This window comes from Leuciscus leuciscus (genome assembly GCF_965113295.1).
Source record: "Leuciscus leuciscus genome assembly, chromosome: 12".
In the NCBI taxonomy this organism is placed as follows: Eukaryota; Metazoa; Chordata; class Actinopteri; order Cypriniformes; family Leuciscidae; genus Leuciscus; species Leuciscus leuciscus.
The window spans coordinates 18,751,441-18,773,432 of NC_138736.1; the positions used below are offsets into that span (position 1 = coordinate 18,751,441).

A 21,992-nucleotide genomic window follows, 5' to 3' on the forward strand; every position below is an offset into this window, starting at 1 on the left:
TCAGAGCTTCCATTTTAAGACGCACAAACCACCTTAACCACCTTCAGTGTTCTCATTCTGGAGAGACATAAATGTCTCCTAAACTAAAGACCACACTTGGATGGAGAAACAGCACAGCCAAATTATGAGTCAATTTCATGGCTGCTGTGAAGAGTATGGTGTGTTAAAAATGCTATAATTCTTCAGAAGCGCCACAGGTGGTTGTTTTTAGGAAGACTTGTGTCTGTAAACTGATCTCAGTCACGACAGACTAAGTTACAGACTACATAACCTTGAAGAATTACATTTCTTTCAGTTCAGTTCAGTCAATCAGTTTGTCTGACTTCTTTTGTAGTTAACATAGGGCTTGAAACCAGACTGATTTATAGCTTTAATCCATAGCACAGATTTATTTATCTTTATTATATAGACCTCTCTCTTTTATTAAAAATAACCACTCACTCTAATAAGCATCTCTTAGATCTCAAAAGACGGCGGAGTTGACAAGTGTTTGTGTGAGGGGGTTAAGAGATACATGAAACTCAAGTTTAAACAGGTACAAATTAACGAGTTCACACTTACAAATAACCAGATAGAGTAAAAAGCAGCCAGGAAACGGTACTGACACCCCAAAAAAGATTGCAAAATACAAGGCTGATAGTGCAGTTTTTGCAGGGAGTAGGTTGGCCGCTGAACTGGGAGGGCTCTTGCAGCTTCCGATGGGAGTTCGATGGGTGTTGGGTTAGCCCTGCCGGCAGCTGAATGGAGATGGAGCTTAGCTGCTCGACTGGGAGGCTTTCACAGCATCCGGCAGGATTTCAATACTCACGGTGATCAGATAGGAATGCTCCAGCCGGCATATGGGCAGAAAATAGATTTCGATCGTGGAGGGCTCTCACGACGTCCGACGCAATACTCACAGCGTCAGACGGGTAAGCCTACGCCAGCTGGCAAACGAGGATGGAACTTTAGCCGTTTTGCCTGGGAGGGCTCTCACAGCATCCGACAGGAGCTCAAAACTCACAGTGATCTAATGGGTAAGCCCCAGCCGGAAGACGGGTGGGAAATAGATTTTGACCGGGGAGGGTTCTCATGGCATCAGATGGGTAAGCCCCGCCAACAGTCGAATGGTTACAGGCTTGGCTGTTTGACCTAGAGTTCAATACTGGACTGGAGTTCAATACTCGCAGCAATCGGACGGGTAAGCCCTTGATGGCAGTTAAGCGCAATTAAAGATAGGCAATTAAACAGGGATGTTCGCGTATAGGGGTGAGCTTCTGCTAAAGTCGGGGGATAACGTTGCTGTGGTGGTGAGAAAGGGGTTAAATGTAGAGGCAGGGCTCTTGAAAGCCTCTGATGGCCAACGACTGAGTGCTTGAATCTGTTGCTGGGAGAGGCCTTTTTGAGCAGCTGTGGTTACGGAACCTATGTGAAAAGAGTGACTTGAAAAGTGCTCTGCTAAGAGTAATTTGAGGTGTTTTTGGAACCAGAAACGCGTAACGGGGTGATTTGAATCGTCTGTGAAAAGCGGGTCAGAAGGGTATTTAACCTGTGAGTTTCTAAAATGTAAGTAACGTAGAGGGGTTTGGTACGTTTGGATAGGTGATGGGAGATTGAAAATGTAAATGAAATGGCCTTTTTTCGTCTGATCTGCCTTGCTTTTTTGATGAAGAGATTGTTTCGTTATCTAAGATTGATAAATCTGAAATAGTGGGATGGATTTAGGGTTAAAACTATAGATGAAATGAACATAGCGTTGAGTGCGAGCGGTATTAATGGAATGGTAGCCTAGGCGGAGGGTGGAAATGCATTTGGTGAGTATGTCTAAAGTTAAAGGTTGTCTGGCGTCTGGGTGTTTTTTTTTTTTGAATGCCTTTGATAAGCAGGGAAGTCTGTGAGTTGATTATTTTGGAGGAGGGTGAGCCGAAAGTGAGTTTATGGAAAAATTGGATTCCACTTTAATGTAGCCTTTAATGGAACCAATTTGAAGGCTCTTGACTGTGTTAAGATTGGAGATATACAACGTAATAGTGAGAAGAGAAAAGTCTGGGAAGGGCAGGTTGAATGTGAGTGGAAAAGTTTTAAAACATCTCTATGCTGTTAGGTAAGATTGGAGGGTTCTATGAGAAAAGGCCTGAAATATGGAGTTAAGATAAGAGTCGAGCAATGGACTCAAAGGGTGATTTATGAGAAGATTAACTCAGAATATTGAGGTACTGGGGTCGGGTTGGGGTCCGCTTCTTAAGCCAGCTGCCTGAATTTCTGAAAGGAAAAGCGAGAGAGAGAGTCAGTAATTTGGTTTTTGGACCCAGGAACATGCTTAGCAGTTATAATGAATTGATTGCAGGCTGCAATCCAAATTAGGACTCTTATGAGTGGGATCATTGCTGGGGATTGAGAACGTTTTTCATTGATGCAGTGCACGGTTGCTTCGTTGTTGCAGTAAACTACGATGTTGCTTGTAGACCATTCTTCCCCCATAGAAAGGCTGCTACGATGAGAGGATACAGTTCAAAGCTGGGAACTGCCTTGTGTCTAAAAACTGAGGTGGCCACATAGACACGAACCAGCAGCCTTGATAAAATCCCCTGAAGCCGATGGAGGGATATGCGTTGGTGAAAAGTTGGAGAGCGAGAGAAACCAGGTTGCTGTAGAAGAATGATAGACCGTTCCATTGTTTAAGGAAGGCTATCCATAAATTAAGCTCGTCACGGCACAAATTAGTTAGAGAGATTTGGTCTTCTAACGCGTAAACCGAGGATGCAAGGGAGAGAAGATGTGAGATGAAAGAGCAGCCTTGCAGAATTATGTGCAGTGTGAAGTTTAGGTGGCCGAGCAGAGATGGGAGTTTGCGTTCAGAACAATTTGGGCTGTCTAGTAGGGTGGATGCGACCAGAATTATTCTGTTGATTTTCTCTTTAGGCAATGAGACCTGGAATTTTACAGTGTCTAAGTTAATGCCTAAAAATTCAACGGACGTGGCTGGGCCCCTTATTTTGTTCTGGCCAATTGGAATCACAAGCTCAGTGAAAAAAATTTGGACTGTGAGGAAAATGCGCGGCTGGGATGGCATTGGGAGGCGAGATGAGGTGAATAAGGTAAGGAATTGCATAGTTGTTAGAGAAAATCCAGCAAATGGCTTTGGATAACATGTCAAAAATCTTGGAGCTGCTTTTGCAGTCGAAAGTTAAGCGGAAGGCAAAATAATATTTTTCTTGCCAGCGAACGCCAAATAAATGCCACAAATCCAGGTGGATGGGCATTACTTTAAATGCAGAAGTGATGTCAACTTTGCAAGCCAAGCTCCGCGACCAGCGTCTTTAATTCATATTTTTGCTTGATCAATGCTGTGATAGTGAAGGGAAAATTTTGGGATAAGGCAGTTTATGCTTGGGAACGGAAAATGTATGCAGGGCTGAGAGGTTGATTATTAATCGTTTTTTACCAGAAAAATTGTCTAGTAGCCACTCCAATGGGGCTGATGCGAACATTTTTCGAAGGGAAGAACATAAAATGGGTTGATCATGAAGCCTTAATTAACTTCCTTACTGATCAGGTTGTCTTCTGTGTCAGGTTCTATGAGGGCAAATTGAAGATTATCACAAATAATATTTTGTGAGGGAAGGCTTTCTACTCTGGGTTCAAAACCATGCTTGAGACCAGGCTGAAAATAGTTAGTAAAGTCAGGATTAGGGTGGCAAGACATTTCAGTAGACAAACGGAAAATATTTTCTGGAGTCAACAAGCAATTACATTTTTTTATTTGTATTAATAGATCTCATGACAGGGCATATTAGGCATGAGTGGCGCTGCTGTAGTTGCAGATGTGCAAAAACTGACAATGCTGTCTTGTATATTTCCCTGTATTAAAGTTATTGCAGACCTGTCTGCTGGAAGAAAAAGATGAGGGTCTTCTTCTGGAATCCGTACCAGAAAAGTCGAAGTTGGTGGTTGCTGTGCATGGGATGTAACTGGATGATTTTGTTTGGTTTGGAACAGGACATGGAGGAATTGAGGGATTTACTTGGGGACAAGCCGTGGTGGAATGGGAGACCGATCTACATACTGCACATGAAATGTTCAGACAGTCTAAGAAGAATCTATTGTGGAGGTCTGTGTCCAGCATGCCCCAATAGGGGCACTAATTCCATTGTGAGACTTGAACGGCGCATTTAGCTAAAAACAGCTTGTGACAGGTGTAAAAGTGGGTTCCTCCATATGATAAAACAAGCTCTGCTATTATCGCAAGATTCTCAATTCAATTCTCACCTCCTATGGGGAAAAGCAGCACAAATGATTCCGCTGTATCGACTGAAAGCGATACAGAATTCTGAGAAGGAAAGGATCCGGGATGGGCTATGAGCTGAATTTTTCTAGGTAACTGAAAAATCGTCACAATCAGTTTGGTGACTTGATTCAATAAGGGGAAGCAGGGAGAGTAGGAAGGATAAATCAATGTCTGCACCTGACAAAATCTGTGCTCTGATTTTGCTGGCGACAGGGAGCGGTTCCAAAGCGATGGCATTCGATGGTATGGGCATATGTGTTGCAGAGAAGAGGGAAAATTCTGACCTAGCCTGGGGAAGAGAGTTAGGAGGGAGAAGCTCCTGGGTTGTTTGCAGAGGCAGTCTCACACTTAGGTCGGCCCCTAGGGCTTTGGTAGTAACGGGGAAGGTAAAGGAAGAGGAAAGCTGGGTGGAAAATAGGCTGTCTGGGTCTGCGCCGCTAGCAGAGGCAGCCTCACGCTAGGGCCCGTGGTTGGAGCTGTAGGCAAAGGACAAAAAAAGAGAATTTGAGACTGATGACTGGGCCTGCGCCGCTAGTGGAGTCATCCTCACACTAGGGTCTGAGGGAGAAGCTGTAGGCCACTGGTAGGGGAAAAGGTTAGAGGCAGAGGGAGGAGAGGGAAATGTTATCTGGCCGTGTTTCACTAGCGGAGGCAGCCTCGCGTTAGGAGCTGCAGGCAAAGGACAATGGGGAGGGTTAGAGACAGCAGGATGAAATGGCTAAGATGGCTGAGCTTGCTCACGCTAGGGGGAAGGCATTTGTTGAGAGGAGCAGGCATTGTTGTACTGGGTGCAGCGCCGGGGAAAGCCGCGGTGTGTGGCTGAGCAGAGGGAGGACGAGAGTAGGGCCTGGCAGCGGCGGAATCTGGGGCGCAGCCCAGGCTCGCTGCAGGCCTGCTGCCGCGGCCCGACGCATGGGAGGAAGACTGTGTTTGAAAGAGATGTGGCTTTGGGCACCTACAGTCTTTGTTCACTCTACTGGCAGCCTTAGAGGGTAAAAAGGAGCAAGCTGTCTGCAGGTTTATGTACAACTGATATCACTGTGCTTTATTCATGTCTTAATCCCTACAGTGTCCATTTCTCGATTGCAGATATAGTTGGATGGGCAAGGGTGTACTAAGATGGCAAGGAGGATGGTGGATGTCCTACCTGTAGGAGCATGGCTCTGCATCTTGGGGTGTGGAGAACAAAACGGATGGGCTGGCAACCGCGCAATGGAGCCAGAAGCTCTGAGGCAGCACCCGGCGGAGAGTGGGTGCTGCTTAGTTCGGTGGAGTGCGGCGAATGATTTCGGGAGAAGAGGAATGCGTCATCAGACGGGAACAGCTCAATCTCTGACATAGCTGCAATTGGGCGGGTCCAAATGCAGAAAACTGTCGAGGAAAATAGATGAGTCGGCTATGTATATATAGGCCTCCTCTTGTACTGATTGGATAGGCAATATGAATGGGTTCCTCCCAAATGTTGTCAAGAAAAAATCATGACTTGTTTAATGGTCACAACTGGACACTAGACAAACATAAAAATTTTGAGTGTGTATGTGTCGCTAGTATACTCAGCGCATTTGAGCTTTAGATCAAAGTATTTGGTTTTTATGTGCTTTATGTACTCAAAGTGCTAAAATTTTGTCATCAACACAGCCCAATTTTTCGAACTCTGTAATTGTAATTTTTACATTCGTAAAAGAAATGGATGAGATGGAACAACAACAAACTACTAATGATGGCAACAACAATAGACGGCAACGTTGACGAGTGCTTGCATGAGGGGGTTAAGAGATACCCACAACTTTTAAAAGTTTAAACAAGTTTAAACGAGTACAAAGACATCTTTATCCCTCTTAACTTTTGAAAAGAAGTAGCACAGACATTAAATTAAATAAACATTGAAAGGCTATATATACATTTGTACGCATATGCTAGTGTTCGTGAACAAAACTTTTTAGGATTTATGCGTTCGGCTGTGTGCACACATTAAGCGCTTGAATTAAAACGGAAGTATACTTTGGGAATTACACTAGCGGTTTTCAACTGGTTGGTCGAGACCCAAATTAGGTCACAGGTCTGTTTTGACAGGATAGAGAAATGCTAAATACTTAGCATTGCTTTTTTTTTTTTTTTAAGTAGCTACTATTTGTGCAAAGTAAAAGAGCAAAATAAATAGGCTTATTAACTGGTTGGAAAAAACATTATACTGTACATATCTTTTGTTGCTCATGTTCAAGTCCATGCATCCAATCAAACTACGCCCAAATTCTACATTAAATATGGGTTCAATTGCAACAAGGGTTAAAATAAGCAGTTAAAATGGCCACATTAGGCTTTACCTTCCATTGTCTTTCATTCTTATGCATTCATATGCATTTATACATGTGCATGGCAGACCGGATACGCAACCTAATGCAAAGAAGTTTTGGTGAACTCTGACCTGCAAATGCATATGAAGTGACCAAAATTTGTGACCTACATTTCCAATTCAGCTGTTCATGTAAATAATTGTGGCTTTTCTTGGGCCTATGCAGTTTTCAATAAATATATTATTTACTTTTGTATAACAATCAATTTTGGAACTGTGTTTGGTTGCCACTTATAATTCGGATAATTTGGGTATTAAAGCAAATCCAGCTAAAAACCACTTAAATCTCTTAGATGTTTGTTTTTCATTCATCTGAAAACACCTCAAAATGTGACTCTACTGCCTCTTGGCCATCTCCATATGCCTTCAGCTCAATGACCAAAATCATTGATGCAGTATGGTGTAAATGGGACTCTGTGGGGTTCCACAGGAAGTGACCGCCAGGCTAGGTAGTTTCCTGGCTCGGGCTGTGTAACAGACGGTCCGTGTTGGCTCTGACAGCCAACTGATCTCCTGCAGCGGGGCAAGAACAACACTGCTCAAAATACTGACAAACTAGTGACAGAAAGCCACCACACATACAGTATGAGCAGGATGCACAGTGCAGGAACTACAAAGATTCTAGCTTTCATATGGGTGTGGAGAAGAGGACATTCATAGCTGCTGTATCTATGACAGTATTAAAAACGGCTAAAATGTGCTTAAAAAAAACAGTGCTTGCAAGGCAGCAAAAAAAAAACAAAAAAAAAACATATACATATATATGAAGAGTTCAGATGCAAAAGCCTCTAAGTGCCATCTGAAAATTTCTTCTAGAATGATCATTTTTATAAAGCTTGTATATTTAACATAAGTAATTTCACTTAAATGACAATTAATAGGTCATTTGCATTGCCATTTAAGTGAAGTTATTGAACTTAAATATACGAGCTTGATAAAAATGATCATTCTAGAAGCAAATTTCAGATGGCACTTAGAGGCTTTTGCATCTGAACTCTTCATATATATATATATATATATATATATATATATATATATATATATATATATATATATATATATAGGTTCGTTTCTGGTTTTCAAATGAAATAGTATATAAGAGTATAGCTTGCTTATTATGATGCTCACACACATCTGGTTTTCTTACATCTGTGTACAAGAATCAACAGCTAACCTGACATCATATTTGAAGTGTAAAATAAATAAATAAATGCATGAGAGAAAAGAACGAAGACCACAATTCAGTATGCAAATAAATGCAAAATAGAACATGAATCACAAATAAGTATGCAAATTGTACAATGACATTATCACTCTGTGTTTCATTTTGAATGGCCAAATGCTAATGATATAAGTCAACACTGATTAACTTTAAAGGGGTGGTTGATTATGATTTCACTTTTTTAACTTTAGTTAGTGTGTAATGTTGCTGTTTGAGCATAAACAACATCTGCAAAGTTACAATGCTCAAAGTTCAAAGCAAAGGGAGATATTTGCTTTTAAAGAAATCGCTTTTTACGTACTGCAACAAACGGCTGGTTGGGACCATATATATATATATATATATATATATATATATATATGTGTGTGTGTTTTTTTTTTATGCCAAGGTATCAAAAATATAACTTGCATAGCAAAAATGTGCAAATTACATACAACAAAATAAAGAAAGCAAAGCAGCATATATATATATGTGTATATATATATATATATATATATATATATATATATATATATATATATATATATATACATACACATATAGCCTGTACATATGCTCATAAAAAATAAAATAAGAAACAAAACAGAAAGCTTTAATGAAATAAATTAAAAAGTTGAAACAAGTTTATTGTCTTAAGAGCTTTAAGATTCTTAGATGATGAAATGCTTTGGATGTATTGTTGGACCTCTCTTCTAAAAACAATGAATAAGGGATTCTGCTGAGTGAATTTACTACGGTGAATGTGAAATTTTGCAAGGAACAATAATAGATTAATAATAAAATACTCATTAAATTTTGCTTTTTGTACATTAAAGAAACCAAACAGTACATCCTTTAAAAGCAAAGAGAAATCCGGAAGCACATTGTGCTTAATAAAATTAGAAAATTCAACCCAAAATAACTGTGTGTGAGGACAATCCCAGAAGATACAAAGAGCAGTTTAATCAGGGGCACCACAAAAAGAACAACTTGTGTTTATATCTGATTTAAACCTTTTCAAAAAAGCTTTAGCAGGGTAAAATTTGTGTAATAATTTAAATGAAATTTCTCTAACCTTGTTAGTTATAATGTATTTCAAAGGCAGAGTCCATACTTTCTTCCAATCAATATGATCAAACAAATTCTTCCAATATGAAGCCATATATGGAATTGTTACTAGCGCCTTTTGAAAGAGGGATCTAATTCTATTATTACGTGATAAAGGATGTGACAAAAAGCCCAATTTTCCTATTGGGAGTTCAAATGGGTCTAAAAAAGTAGGAAAAATGTTAGATGATCTAACAGAGTCCTTTAGAAGCATAACAGCTCCTTTAGGGATTGCGTCCATTACAATGGAAAATTCATTGGGAGTTACTGGGAAATTAAATTTACATAACAATTCTTCATAATTTAAAATAAAACCTTCTGAATTAAACGGCTGGTTGGGACTACACAAGCTTCCTCCCGGGTTAGTGACATCATTAACCCTAAAATGTACATAAACCCCGCCCCCGAAAAACGATTTATAGCTTATAAAGACAGAATATGCTAATCAATGACTAGAAGATAACTACACTAAGCTACATAAATTCATCAACTAACCATTCAGAAATGTCCTGTGGCTTCTACATGTTTTCACTTCTTTTTGAGTCTCTCCGTCATTGTCTGAAATCCGGTTTGAACATAAAAGTCTAAAAGTTTTGGACATTTTCAGTGAATGTCTGTGTGAGTGCAAACTGTTGAAGCTCCGCCCTCTGTGCCACAAGCAGCAGGTCATTTGCATTTAAAGGAACAGACACAAAACGGTGCGTTTTTGCTCACCCTTAAAAATTTACAATTTTAACATGCTATATAAAAATATCTGTGAGGTTTTTTGAGCTAAAACTTCACAAACACACTCTGGGGACATCAAAGACTTATTTTACATCTTGTGAAAAGGGCATTATACCACCCCTTTAATTTTACATTTCACAAGTATAATGTTTACAAAAGCAAAACTAGACAGCACTTAGACTACACTGAAGAATAAAACTATCTACAAAGGTATCTATGGAGGTTTAGGCTGAATTTCTTGCAGAAAAGTGTGAGGAAAATAAACAAATATATATTTCTATACAATGCTGCCTTGCAAACACAGTAAGAATTATTTACTGTAAATTGTGTAAAGCATTCATTATGCTTTTACACTTTATTTTCGTTGCATTTATACAAGTGTTATGTATTATTATGACTTACCCTCCCTCACAAATCTGTACCCGTGAGCTGTACTTGGAGGTAGATAGTCGGTCCTCCTTCTCCACTGCGGTTTTCTTTTCTACCTCTGTCAACTCAGCTTGCTGGGCTTCTTTCGGTTCTGTGGGCTGAGTGGCATGTACCTACACTCGAGAGAGACACGGGCAAGTTCACCAACCCTATTCCGGGAGCCCAGGGAGACAGAGATGGGGGGGGGAGTCTCATTCAACATTTTAAGTTGACTTTGTATACTTTTTATAAGTAAAATGTACAAGTTTACATTTATGTTGTCTTGTGAAGATTAAGTTTAATCACATTTTAAAACTGTGGAGTGGGGACTGTAAGTCACTTACCTTAGTATTACTTAAACCCTCATATGCCTTTTAAAATACTGAGCTAAAAAAAACATAATCCCTCAATTTAATAATATCAATGTCAGCTAGCATAACAGTTATTCTCCTAACTGAAAAAAATAGTTTAAAGTGGACAAGCTGTTTTGGGAACATGGTAGCTGGTTAACCAACTAGTGACCAGCTTGGAGAAGCTAGAAACCAGCTACCATGTTATAAAACACAGCTACAAGCTTAAGCAGATTTTCCAAGCAGGGCAGAAATAATTGACGTGATGAATGCAAGAGTTGTTACATTTACCTCAGTCACGTTAGGCTTTTGGGACTCAGGTGTCTCTTGTTTCCTGTCTAGAGGGGGTGACATGGCTGCCATGGTGTAGATGAGTGGTTCTGGTCTCTGCCTGCAGTGCAACAGGGCTAGCATTTCCTTGCTTGTCAGGCCAGGAGGGTTTGGATTGCGGGTACTTGTACACCATGAAGAATAGACTGAGTTTTGTTGTTCACTCTGTATAGATGGATTGGGCTTTATGTAGTTTAGATAGCACCAGGTAAAAGTAAGGTTAGTGTTAAGAGTCAGAAATGGTGGTTCTTTGTGTTCTGTTGGTAAGATGACACTTTGCTCACCCAGTCTTTCATCCTTCTTGCATTCAATCAAAACTTCATCATTTCCCCTTTCATTTTCCTGTTTAATCTCCTCCTCTTTCACACGTTTCTGCTGTTGCTCACTTTCTGGGCTGAGCTCCTCACTGCTTGTCGGGGATAGCACACGTTTGGTTGCTCCAGCACTTACTGATTTGGATCCATCAGATATTGGTTGCTGGTCCATGATTTCAAACTTTGAGGCCACTTGAACTGAACTGACTCCAGAGCAGCAAGGTTCCTGAGGCCTTGAGGCAATTGTTTGTGAAGCTGTAGTATAAATAGAGCCTGTAAGGTGTGGAAGGTGTGAATTAAGACGGACTGGAATTCTCTGAGCTGGTAAAGGTCTCAGTAGTTCTGTGTTTGAAGTAACATCAAAACCAAGATTCTGATGGTGGTGATAATGAGTGAGGTATGGTTGGTTGACCCTTGTATCAGAATTCACCAATTCATTCTCCATTGGAATTTCAAGCTTGAGTCCTGTCGACATTGAAGAATAATGAGCTCTGGCAGCACCTGATGGACAAAGCAGACTTCCCATTGTTGTGGGCTGGTCAGTATGAATCAATGGTGTCAACTGCAATGCATTCTGCTGGGTATTCTCTGATAAAACATCCTGTGATTGAATTATCTGCTTCTCACTAAATGTGTGTACAGTATTGCTTAAAGAGAGAAGATGGGTGGTGGTTGGACTGTAAGAGATTGCTGGGCTATGGCTAGGTGATGTGCTAGTCCTTTGAGTTGGAGAACTGGTGTTGAAGACTTTAGAAGATTGATCCTCCTCCTCAGGTTCCCTCACTGCACTATGCCTCATTAGAAGGCATTTCCGCCTTTCTCTCCATCCTGCAGGGGTCCGATCTGGAGACAAACTGCTGTAGTCAAAAGACTTACTGCGAGCTTCCTTAATAAGGTTAACATGTTGAGGAACATGGGGTGCCTGCTCAGATGCAGAGCGCCTCATTTCTCTGTGAGAATTTGTGGGAATTGTCAAAGTATGAGTGGCTCTTGATCTCCTACTTGGTGTCATATCTGCATCAGCTTTGCAAGCCTCTTCAAATGAAGTTGATCGACTGGAGGTGTGAGATACACAACTGTCTTGACTTGGACTGTGAGGCAGGGACATTGATTCAAAGCTTGAGTCCCCTGATGACTGGGCAGCTTCTGCAAGACGGAGACGTTTCTTTTTAGGCGGTAACTTCTCAATTGGAAGTTGGGCTAAAGTTGGACTTCTTTGGGGCCATTGGAACTCACTGACCTTTTCAGCGTCCTTGATTTTAGGTACAGTTGGGGGGTGTGATGCTGTCAATGTGTTGGTGTTTGAATCTTCAGTGACCAGAATCTCTGGCACTTGGACATTGTGTTGCCGTACAAGTTTACGGAAATATGGTTTAATTGACTGCTCCTTTGATTGTGAGCAAGGAGAACAATGGGAGACATCATGAGGGTGAGAGACTTCATCTGGTCCAGGATTTTTTAAAGTACTATCATGTTTCTCAAATGAACTAGTGTGTTGTATGACAGATATTCCTTTCAAAGCACATTCTGTGCCATGTTCTTGACCTAATTCAATGGTCCCTTTAATAGGCTGTTCACAAGATGACATATATCCTTTGAGTGATATATAAGAAACTGAGGGTAAAGAAGGATCGTCAAGTTCTATACTCTCTTCTTTTCTTCTTTTTCTAAATGCAAAAGCACCAGGACGAGTTGTGAATGTTCTTTTGTGTTCTTCCACTTGATAGACTGGAATTGCAGTTTGTTGAGAAATATGAACCATGCAGTGTGTTTGATATCTCTCCCAGTCATTAAAAACTATACCACATGCATCACACTCAAGTGTATCTTGTTTCTGGCTGGGATCAGGCACTGCAGGAACTGAGGGATGAATTGATGAGCTGGAATAGGGATGTCTGTCTATGGTAATTTCAGCGCCGATGGGCAATTCAATGGCAGGCTGTCGTCTTAGCATACCATGACGCCGATTATGAACTGGTTGCTGGTCATCAAAGGATTGGCTAAGGCGAAGACTAAGAGAAGTTTCAGACACATCACTAACGCTTGCATCTGAGGGCATGGAGTGACTTCTCAGAAGAGGAGCAGTTGATGTTGCGTCAGTTTGTTCCACACTGAGAGAATGGTGCTGAAATTTCTCACAAGGTACACCAAGAGTAATTGAACCACTGCTCTTTGTACTCACATCTATTTCTTTTGGACTGTGAAGGAAAGGCTCTTTAGAAGAGGCTGGCTTCAGTTCTGTGCTGCTTCTCCTAGAGAGTGAGAACCTTCTTGGTTTGACACTGTCAATCTTACTGGTGTCTACCACAGCCTCATTGATGGTGATGAGTTTTGTTATGTGGTCAATAACTTGCTTTTTTGGCACAGAGAATGGAATTCGTTTACTTTCTTGCCCAGCAGGATGGGCATGTTGCTGATGAGCAGTCCTCTGTAACTGACCAAGACGTCCAAACTTTCCCAGGATGACCTCTGCATAGCTTTTGGCACTTGTGTTTGGTGGACTATCTTGAGAGAGTTCTGTGCTCTCAGATCGAGAGAAATAGCCTGACTCTGTGCTACCTTTGCTACTTAGACCAAATGATGAGGATGTTTCATCAGATGATCCTATAGGTGTACGTCTTCCTCTGCTAAGTCTCATTGCAAGTCTCTTTTTAACTGCATGAGAATCTTCTGTACCTTGTAACTGTTTATCAGAGCACTTTTCTGTGGTATTTTGCTTTTGAATGGACATCCTTTGTTTTTCTAAAAAGGAGGATGGTTGGCTTTCATCTTCTGATTCTGTAAGTGGCTCCTCCGAACAACTTATACTTGGTCCTTCCCTGTCTGCAGTCAGACCAGCTTTCACCCTATGAGTATGTGATTTTCTGTGCTTGTACAGGTTACTTTTAGTCTTGAAGGAGAACCCACATGGTGCACATGGGTAAGGTCTCTCTCCAGTGTGGGAACGAATGTGTTTTTGAAGCACACTGGGCTTGGCACAAGCACGACCACAATATGAGCACACATACTTTCCGGGCTTTTGAGGTTTACGCTCACGTTTTTGTCGAGGTGTACTTTCCAGGGCCTCATCCATGGAACAGGATGGTATAGCTGATACTGCTGAGGATGAAGCTCCAGATGGCATTTCACTAGGCTGCCTCATGTTATCATCAAGATATTCAGAACTACCAGATGCCCTTGGTGGCTTTACCTCTTCAACATTGTCTGTCTCCTGAGCAGTTTTCTTCTGTAATCTGAGACGCTTTCTCTCAGGATTAATACGTTTTTGCTTTTGTCCATGATGCTGCAGGGTGCCAACCTTGTTCTGTTCATGATACTGTGGGACTGAATGTGGCTGGGGGCTGTCCACTGGAGTCTCATTCTGCTTTTCTAAACCTCCAGATTGCTCCCCTGTGGTCAACTGGCTATGCAAGGCCTCCATAAAATTTGATGAAAGCCTGAAGTACTGTTTATTCCAGACTACGAATGACCAATTAATTTAATTAATTCAGAGCATCGCTTAATACATTGCTTCATTCAACATATGCATGGATCGTCACAACTGTAGCATTCTGTATACATCATTGCTTGATGTGAGAATAGCTTTTTCAAATTAATTTTGTGGAATACCACTACAACTTTTTCAGTTACAGATAATTCTGCCTCTTCTGTTTCTTGTCCCTTCTTGTCCTTGGAAATCCATGGCAACTATGTTTTTCCATGAGTGCCCTGTCTGGTTTTCAAGTCCCTGTGTTCTGCAGATGTTTTATGTTCTGCCTGGTTCAGATGATGATCCACTTCAAAGATTCAAATTCTGGGAAATACCAGAAGGCAACAGAATTAGTCAGACTGTCAATTCTACATTATAATTGTTGATAGAATATCATACACAATACACCCTATATTCATGTGTGTAGCAATGCTCAAAGCCTCCAGACCACACAGAGCATGCACACAAAATAAATATGTGAGCATTTGAAAGCAGTAGCCTGACAGTCAGACAGATCGAAGTTATCAATCTGAGTTTGTACTTGCTATTTCCAATACTGCAGAAAGACTGGCATGTTACTTTTTCTTTTTTAATTTAGTTGACTTGGTACCAAAGTACAAAAACTTCTGAAATTTCTAAATCACTTAATGAACTACATCTAATGGGATCGTAGCTAACCTTTTTCCAGCTATTAACATACAGTTGTTCAAGTACTGTAAATTGGTCAAATAAAAGCTGTCTAACTGGACTTAAAGTAACACTAAAGTGTCTGTGTACATGTATGTGCATATAAAAAAAGAGTAATGTATGTAGTAACAAAGAGTGAATACTACAGGTTCTTTGGTATTCTTAACAAAAGCACAATTTCGGACAGCACTCACTGAATCTGACACTACTTTCACTAGAACACAATAAGGAATTAGGCATCCCACTCACTGACCAGCTGGTATTGGCACCCACGCTTTGCTTTAGGGGGCGGTTAGGTGTGGAATCACAGGGGATCCTGCTGGTACATATCAAAATCCCTGCCAATTATACATTCCAGCACAATTGATGAGTGTATGATTTAAGAATGCTATATTGTGGAAAGTAGAGAATTTGACAGGTGACAATTATATTCAGTTACCCAAAATATTTGATTCATGGAAAATTAATTGATAGCATTGACATACTAAATAAAACTTTGTTTTAACAAAAGGGCACTGTGATTTGAAGACTTCAAATAAAATAAAATAAATTAAACAATCTGAAAATTTAAACAAAGCAAGATAAAACTGCCTGGGTTGTATTCACATGTCATTCTGTGGCTCATGCTCTTTAGGTTTGATGAGTATATGTAGGTCGGACGGATAGTGTAGGAGGCGTAAAACATGGTGGTTGTCTGGACTTGGATGTGAGTCAAGTAAGCATTCATCTCTCTAGAACCACCTGTTCTGTCCTCCCACTCAAAAACACTGGCGACCTTGAATCACAGACTGCAGTGGCACATCATAATGACTCATTTTAGCTCAAACACAGTTCTATAACTGTTACACAATTCCGTATTAAAACTACACATATTGCTTCTACAAGAGAGACTAAGCTGTTTTTCCAAATATGTTCTTGATTAAGAGAATTAGGGCTGAACGATTAATTGCATTTGCGATAATATCGCGATATGATGAAACACAATTTTGTAACCGCAAAGACTGCGATTATACTCTGATCACGAGACACACGAGAGTAAAGCAGTCCGCAGAGGAAGCATCAACTTGGCACGCTACGCATATAGGCCTGGCCTACAGGAAAGAACAGTTTATGTTTATATTATGTGATATTGTGTTATAGATTCTCTCTCTCCAACGATTCTGGAACGATTCAGAGAATTTCAGAATCGATTCTATAGTTAGTTAACACAGATGCGTGATGACACTGCGTGTGTTTTATAAACACCTGTATTCTGCTTGCTTCCAATTCCTCACACACACCACTCGAACCTTCCGTAAAATAATCATTCATAAAGTTCGGAAAGGTTGAAGCGAATTACGATGACATTCGCGAGCTTAAAGGTGCTCTAAGTAACTTTTTTTACCTTAACTGAACAGCTTCGGTGTCATTGGAATGGTTATATTACTTATTTCGGGTTGAATGGTGGTCGTTTCGCACCCCCCTGGTGCCCGTGAGCGGAAAATACGCACTTGCAACTTTTTCCGGCCGCTGCGTCAGGAAGTCTCGCGTGATATCAGGTCTCGCGATGTAAACAATTGCTTTACGGCCAAAAGAAATCTGCTAAAATGCTGTCATTATTGCGCTCCCTCACGCTGTCCGAACCCAAATGAAGAAGACGTTTTAAAGAACGTCCCATCTGCTTTGATGTCGTTGATCTATAGCCTCTGGTGTCTGAGAATCAACAACGAGTTTTTACAACAGTGTTGTCAAATATCTATTCCGAAGCTGTGGGGGGAGCTCTAGAGAGAAACCTGCGAGCAAAAAGCGAGAATACAGCGAAGAAGTCCCGAAGCTACTGAGTGCTGCTTTAATTGCACAGGATATGCGCTGTGAGAAACTCACGCTTTCCTCTATGTTACTCTTGTAATGCGCGAGTAATGTAATAAAGCTCGCGAAATTATGCTCTACAAAGGCATCATTTATGTCTTTTGGAATGCAGTGGGCTTATATATTAAAAATACGAAACTCACTGACTTCACTACTTTCAATTTCAATTTCAATTATGAAATGAATGTAAACACAGTCAGTTATATCTTAAGGGATTAAACAGACAGGACAAACAATCTTATATTTCAAAAGAGACCTGTGGATTAGTGTGAATGCAGCTTATCGGATCTAAACTGCTAAAGAAAAATCACTCACAGCTCTTGAATGGAAAACGTTCAGATAGCCTACTCTTAAATTGCCTACTGAAAGCACTCTTTGTTTATTGCTTGTAGCCTAATTTTTTTTTTTTTTATTGTTATTTACTAGGTTTTGTTTTGAAGCTATATAGTTTATATAGCCTATTTAAAGTTCTTAACATTGTTTTAATAAAAAAATGTAATGTGTAATTATTTTTAAAAGTACTTATAATTACATGCAATTAAACAAAAAAAGATTTTAAGTTTTATTAATAAGATTAACAAGAAAAGTAGATCAAGAATCGGTTTAGGAATCGGATCATGAGGTGCCTAAAGATTCCCATCCCTACTGTACAATGATTTATTACTTGTCTTTTTTGAATAATACAGAAGATAAAGAGCTTAAAAAATAATTGCATATTAAATCACAATCGCAATATTGGTAAAAAAAAAAAATATATATATATATATTTTAGATTATATATTAGATTATTTTCCAAAATCGTTTAGCCCTAATTAGAATTTAACTTGAAACACACAATAAAGTATTTTGGGGAGAACTCATAAGATCTCTGCAGGTAGCAGGGTTCTTGCAGGTTTCAGTAAGTCAAATTTAAGACCTTTTTAAGACATTTTAAAACCATAAAGATTGAAATTTAAGACCTACACGACGCATTAACCAGCAAATAACAAATAAAATTAGCATCAATATGCACTTTTTGTTTACATAAACATTAAAATAATAACATTAAAAATGATGGCCAGATTTTAAAGGTGTCTTGCAACATATTATCTACTAACAGTTACAAGTTCAAATAAAGTTTTGACAAAAAAGGTTTAATAAAAAGATAAACCTCACATATTTCAGCCTTTAAATATTTTTTTATAACAAGAATGAGTCAAAAAAAGATAAATTACTGACATTTACAATGCACATTAGCTTATCTTTTATTATTAATAGTCAAATTCGATCCGATTTTCCCGTGGCGTCTGTCGTTGCTATGCAACCAAGCACTGCGCTCTCCACAATGACAAAGAAGTTTTAGTAGCTAATGGATTTCCACCGGCGAGAAACGCTTGCTGTAACTCTGCTACAAGATTTATTTACGGAGAAGAGAAAAACACCTGTAGTGTTTGGGTGCACCCCCATCCTTCATGCTGACTGAGCTTTCAGTGTTGTTACGGAAAGGGTGAAGCTGATCGGTTGGTTCTTGTTCTTGAAAAAAAGTTGAGATTTTTTCATCTCGCTCCGCCTGGAAAAAACGGCCGCATCGCTTCTAAGTTCTATTATGAGCGCGCTTGCCGCCCGCCTACATTTGAAATAACGAACTTGAGCGTGCAAAAGAAGACGCGATATGTGAACGGCCTCTTGGCGAGCGACCTCCAATCAGGCCACAAGCTACTGGTGTCTCGCGAGCGACGTGTTGGTGAGACCCCTGCTCTAGAGCTCCGCTTTGTAGGCTACGACTCCATACTTTTTTGCTACTTTGTAATAACTTTCTACTTTGTTATAACTTTCTGCAGCCCGCGTTTCTGGAAATGAACGAGGGTAAAACCTTTTTTAGACCTGATCTTTTAAGGCCTTAAATTTAAAGTTAAGAATTTTAGACTTTTTAAGACCCCGCGGGAACCATGGGTAGCCTAATCAAGTCAAATGATGTTCTCCTAGACCGCAGACAAAATGTATACTAAAAGGGATTGTGCCAGCAAAAGGGAAGAACTATGGGCAATGTTTGTACTGAAACCATGAGAACATGCAAACATTCAATACTGTATGTGACAAAGAGAATCATCCAGCTGCACTGTGTATGGTCACTGGGCACCTGTGAGCATTTTAAGATATTTTATAACAAGGTCAGTGATGAGTCTTACCAAACCACAGCATAACCCTGCCAGGCTCAGATGGTTAGAAACTGGGAATAAAGCTTCGTCCACTCTGTTAAAACCCCAGCCACACAAAACAGAAGCTTTACACTGTACTTAACCAAATCTAAAATATGTTGTTTAAATACGTTTAAGAAACCTCGCCAAAATTCCCTTTCGCTCACTAATGGGCACCCATGGTGGTTCCTATAGCAACGGCCCTAAACCATGCAATGGCAGATGGAAGCAAAGCTGGAGGGCTAAATTTATCTCCCAGCATCCTCCCTGACTACAGAGTGAGCGCCTGACAAGCCAAGGTGCCCCCCTTCCCTCCAAAAATCCCCATCTCTCAAGACAGGAGGTGATGGACAAGGAAAAACAACTTTTCACTGTTTCCTTTAAATAATCAAATAAAACAAATTTCCAATTCAATTTCAAAAGATGAGTGCAATAATAATAATAATAGGATTACTTTCATTTTAAATTAAATACAAATGATCAGCCCAGGATTAGCAAAGTCATTGCACTATTGTGGCTCTATAAAGTGATAAATAAAGCTTTAAAAATGCTCACAAACATTGCCATTATAAGTTAAAAGGATCAAGACAGATAAAAAGCATATTTTAACAATATTGGAGAAATTCTGAGATATCAGAGCAACATTTGTTCTGTTTGCAGTTACTGCATGCTAATAATGAAATCTCTCTTTCTAACTTTACATTACATAAACATAACTCATGCAGACATAGATAAACTACACAAAGCATATATGCTAAGCAGTCAATCTAAATCTGTTGATGCACTAAACACCTGTGTCAGGCATTCCAGATAAGCAATCTTTTGGCTTTCCAATGCATTTATTCTTCCAAGTTTTTTTCTGTACACCTTACGCTTATCATTAGCAAACAATCAGCCCAATCCCAATGACTTCATCTAGACTGTAGTTCACGTCCATCTCCCGGGATTTAAATTTCCCCTCCCTCCAGTGAAAGAGCCCTGGGCCACCCCCGGCATCCATCCGCCCCGAGTCTCATTCATACGGCAGCAGCGTAGAGGAGGACACATACACAGTACAGTCAGTCCATTCATTCTCTCTTTGCTAGCCTTCTGTACTGGCAGCCATTTGAAACACACACACACACACACACACACACACACACACACACACACACACACACGCACAGCACACTACAGGCAGCACACAGCCTCCCAAACTCAACGTCAGTTGGTACATACTGTACAACCAGACATATGACTCTCACAATTCAGCATAACACATAATACGAACTATACAGATAGCTTAGAGCCCTTTAAGATAAGCAGCATCAAGATCCTGTAAATGTGAGCTCTGCAGAAGTGGAAGTGTGTGAAATCTGGTAATCAAGCAGATTAGACTAGTAATCATCATTGTTTTGGTTTTTACCTGGAAGCTGCAGGTCTCCTCTTCAGCCCTGCTAATATGTGTGAGCAGTCAGGCTTTGAGTGAAGGCTGCGAGGCTGAGAGCGAGTGAGTCATAGCGAGAGAGCCAGGGAGAGAGAGAGGCTGAATGTATGAATGAGCTGCCGTAGTCTAGCACGGTAACCGTGAGGCAAAGGGGAGGTGAGATTATGCTTCATGTACGGTGGATTGACAGTAAAGATTTTCTATGAGTGAGGAGGCACAGATACCACTTATCAATGCCAAAATGTGTCATATATTTTCAGGGAGGGGTGGGGGGGGATTGAAATTTCAATTACAAATTGAAATGGATTAGTAAAAAGACTTTGACTAACCGCAAATATGAACAAAACAAACTGTGATTGGTTGCATTACATGTCAGTCAGTCCTTGGCTGATATTTTATATTCTTAAATACAAGTGAAAGTGTTTTGTCATTTAAGAAACCTTTAAAATGATCATGATTTATGTTAGTTGATGTACAATGGGCGCCACCATGTTAGTATGCACTGCAGTTCAGAGAATTATCTGTCAGATTTAGGCTACAACACATCAATTCATCCACACTCCCGAAATAGGCTACATGAAAGTAAGTGGGCAGTGAAGTGTGAGAAGAATAGAGTAAATTGTATAGTTACCTACACAATGTGTATCTAAATCAATTTATAATTGAAAGGATTGTTAATGCCGCTTCCATAGACATCAGTGTGTATTTTACAAACTATCAAGGTATTTTTTTGCTAGCCTAGTACTTAAGTGTATTTAAATGTCTGAAACCTAAAATAAACCTGGTTGAAAACACTAAATAGTTGTGATTTATGACAGCGCTGAGCATCTGTCTCTGGCTCAGCGCCAGCCAACACGCAAACGCAGATTTGAATTTAGAAGTTGATGATCACGTGATCTGAACGTTTTAATCACTGGTGTGATCGATCTTACAAAGGGTTAACTAGCGATCACATGCGGTGATGATGCTTCTTACGTCCATTTCGGAGAACCAGAGGGCAAATATTTCATCCGACAGCTGAGGCATTTAAGTGGGACCGAAATGAGGCACTGAAATCTGCGTTTTGATTCGGCCGGTTACCGGTTCCATATTAGTACCGGGTTTCGGTACCCAACCCTAGGCGTGACCTAGGAGTAGTCTTTGGTAGAAGGAGGCTGGGTAGGATCAACTGAGAACTAGGAGACTTGGAGCTGGATGGGACCAGTGGAGATAAAGAAGGCTTGGAGCTGGGCGGGACTAGCAGGGACAGGAGACCACAGGGAATAACTTCTTCTGCTTCCTCGCATTATAATTCAAATATTTTTGGTAAAATTATAGTAGAAGCTGAAT

The 21,992-nt window shown here is 40.2% G+C and overlaps 1 protein-coding gene across 3 annotated transcripts in view; it reads right to left on the reverse strand.

The window, feature by feature from the left end:
* The window catches only part of hivep3a (HIVEP zinc finger 3a), a 69,330-nt gene that overhangs the window by 12,584 nt on the left and 34,754 nt on the right, over nt 1-21,992 (reverse strand). For 2 of the 3 annotated variants that reach the window (XM_082186681.1, XM_082186680.1), the window contains 2 exons: nt 10,704-14,849; nt 10,057-10,196 (listed from right to left, as the gene is read on the reverse strand). In XM_082186681.1, coding sequence (XP_082042807.1) covers nt 10,057-10,196; nt 10,704-14,477 — 3,914 coding nt within the window. In that variant the 5' untranslated portion in view covers nt 14,478-14,849. Of the gene's footprint in view, nt 1-10,056; nt 10,197-10,703; nt 14,850-21,992 lie in introns of those variants that run through there. The other variant, XM_082186682.1, reaches the window with a different exon arrangement.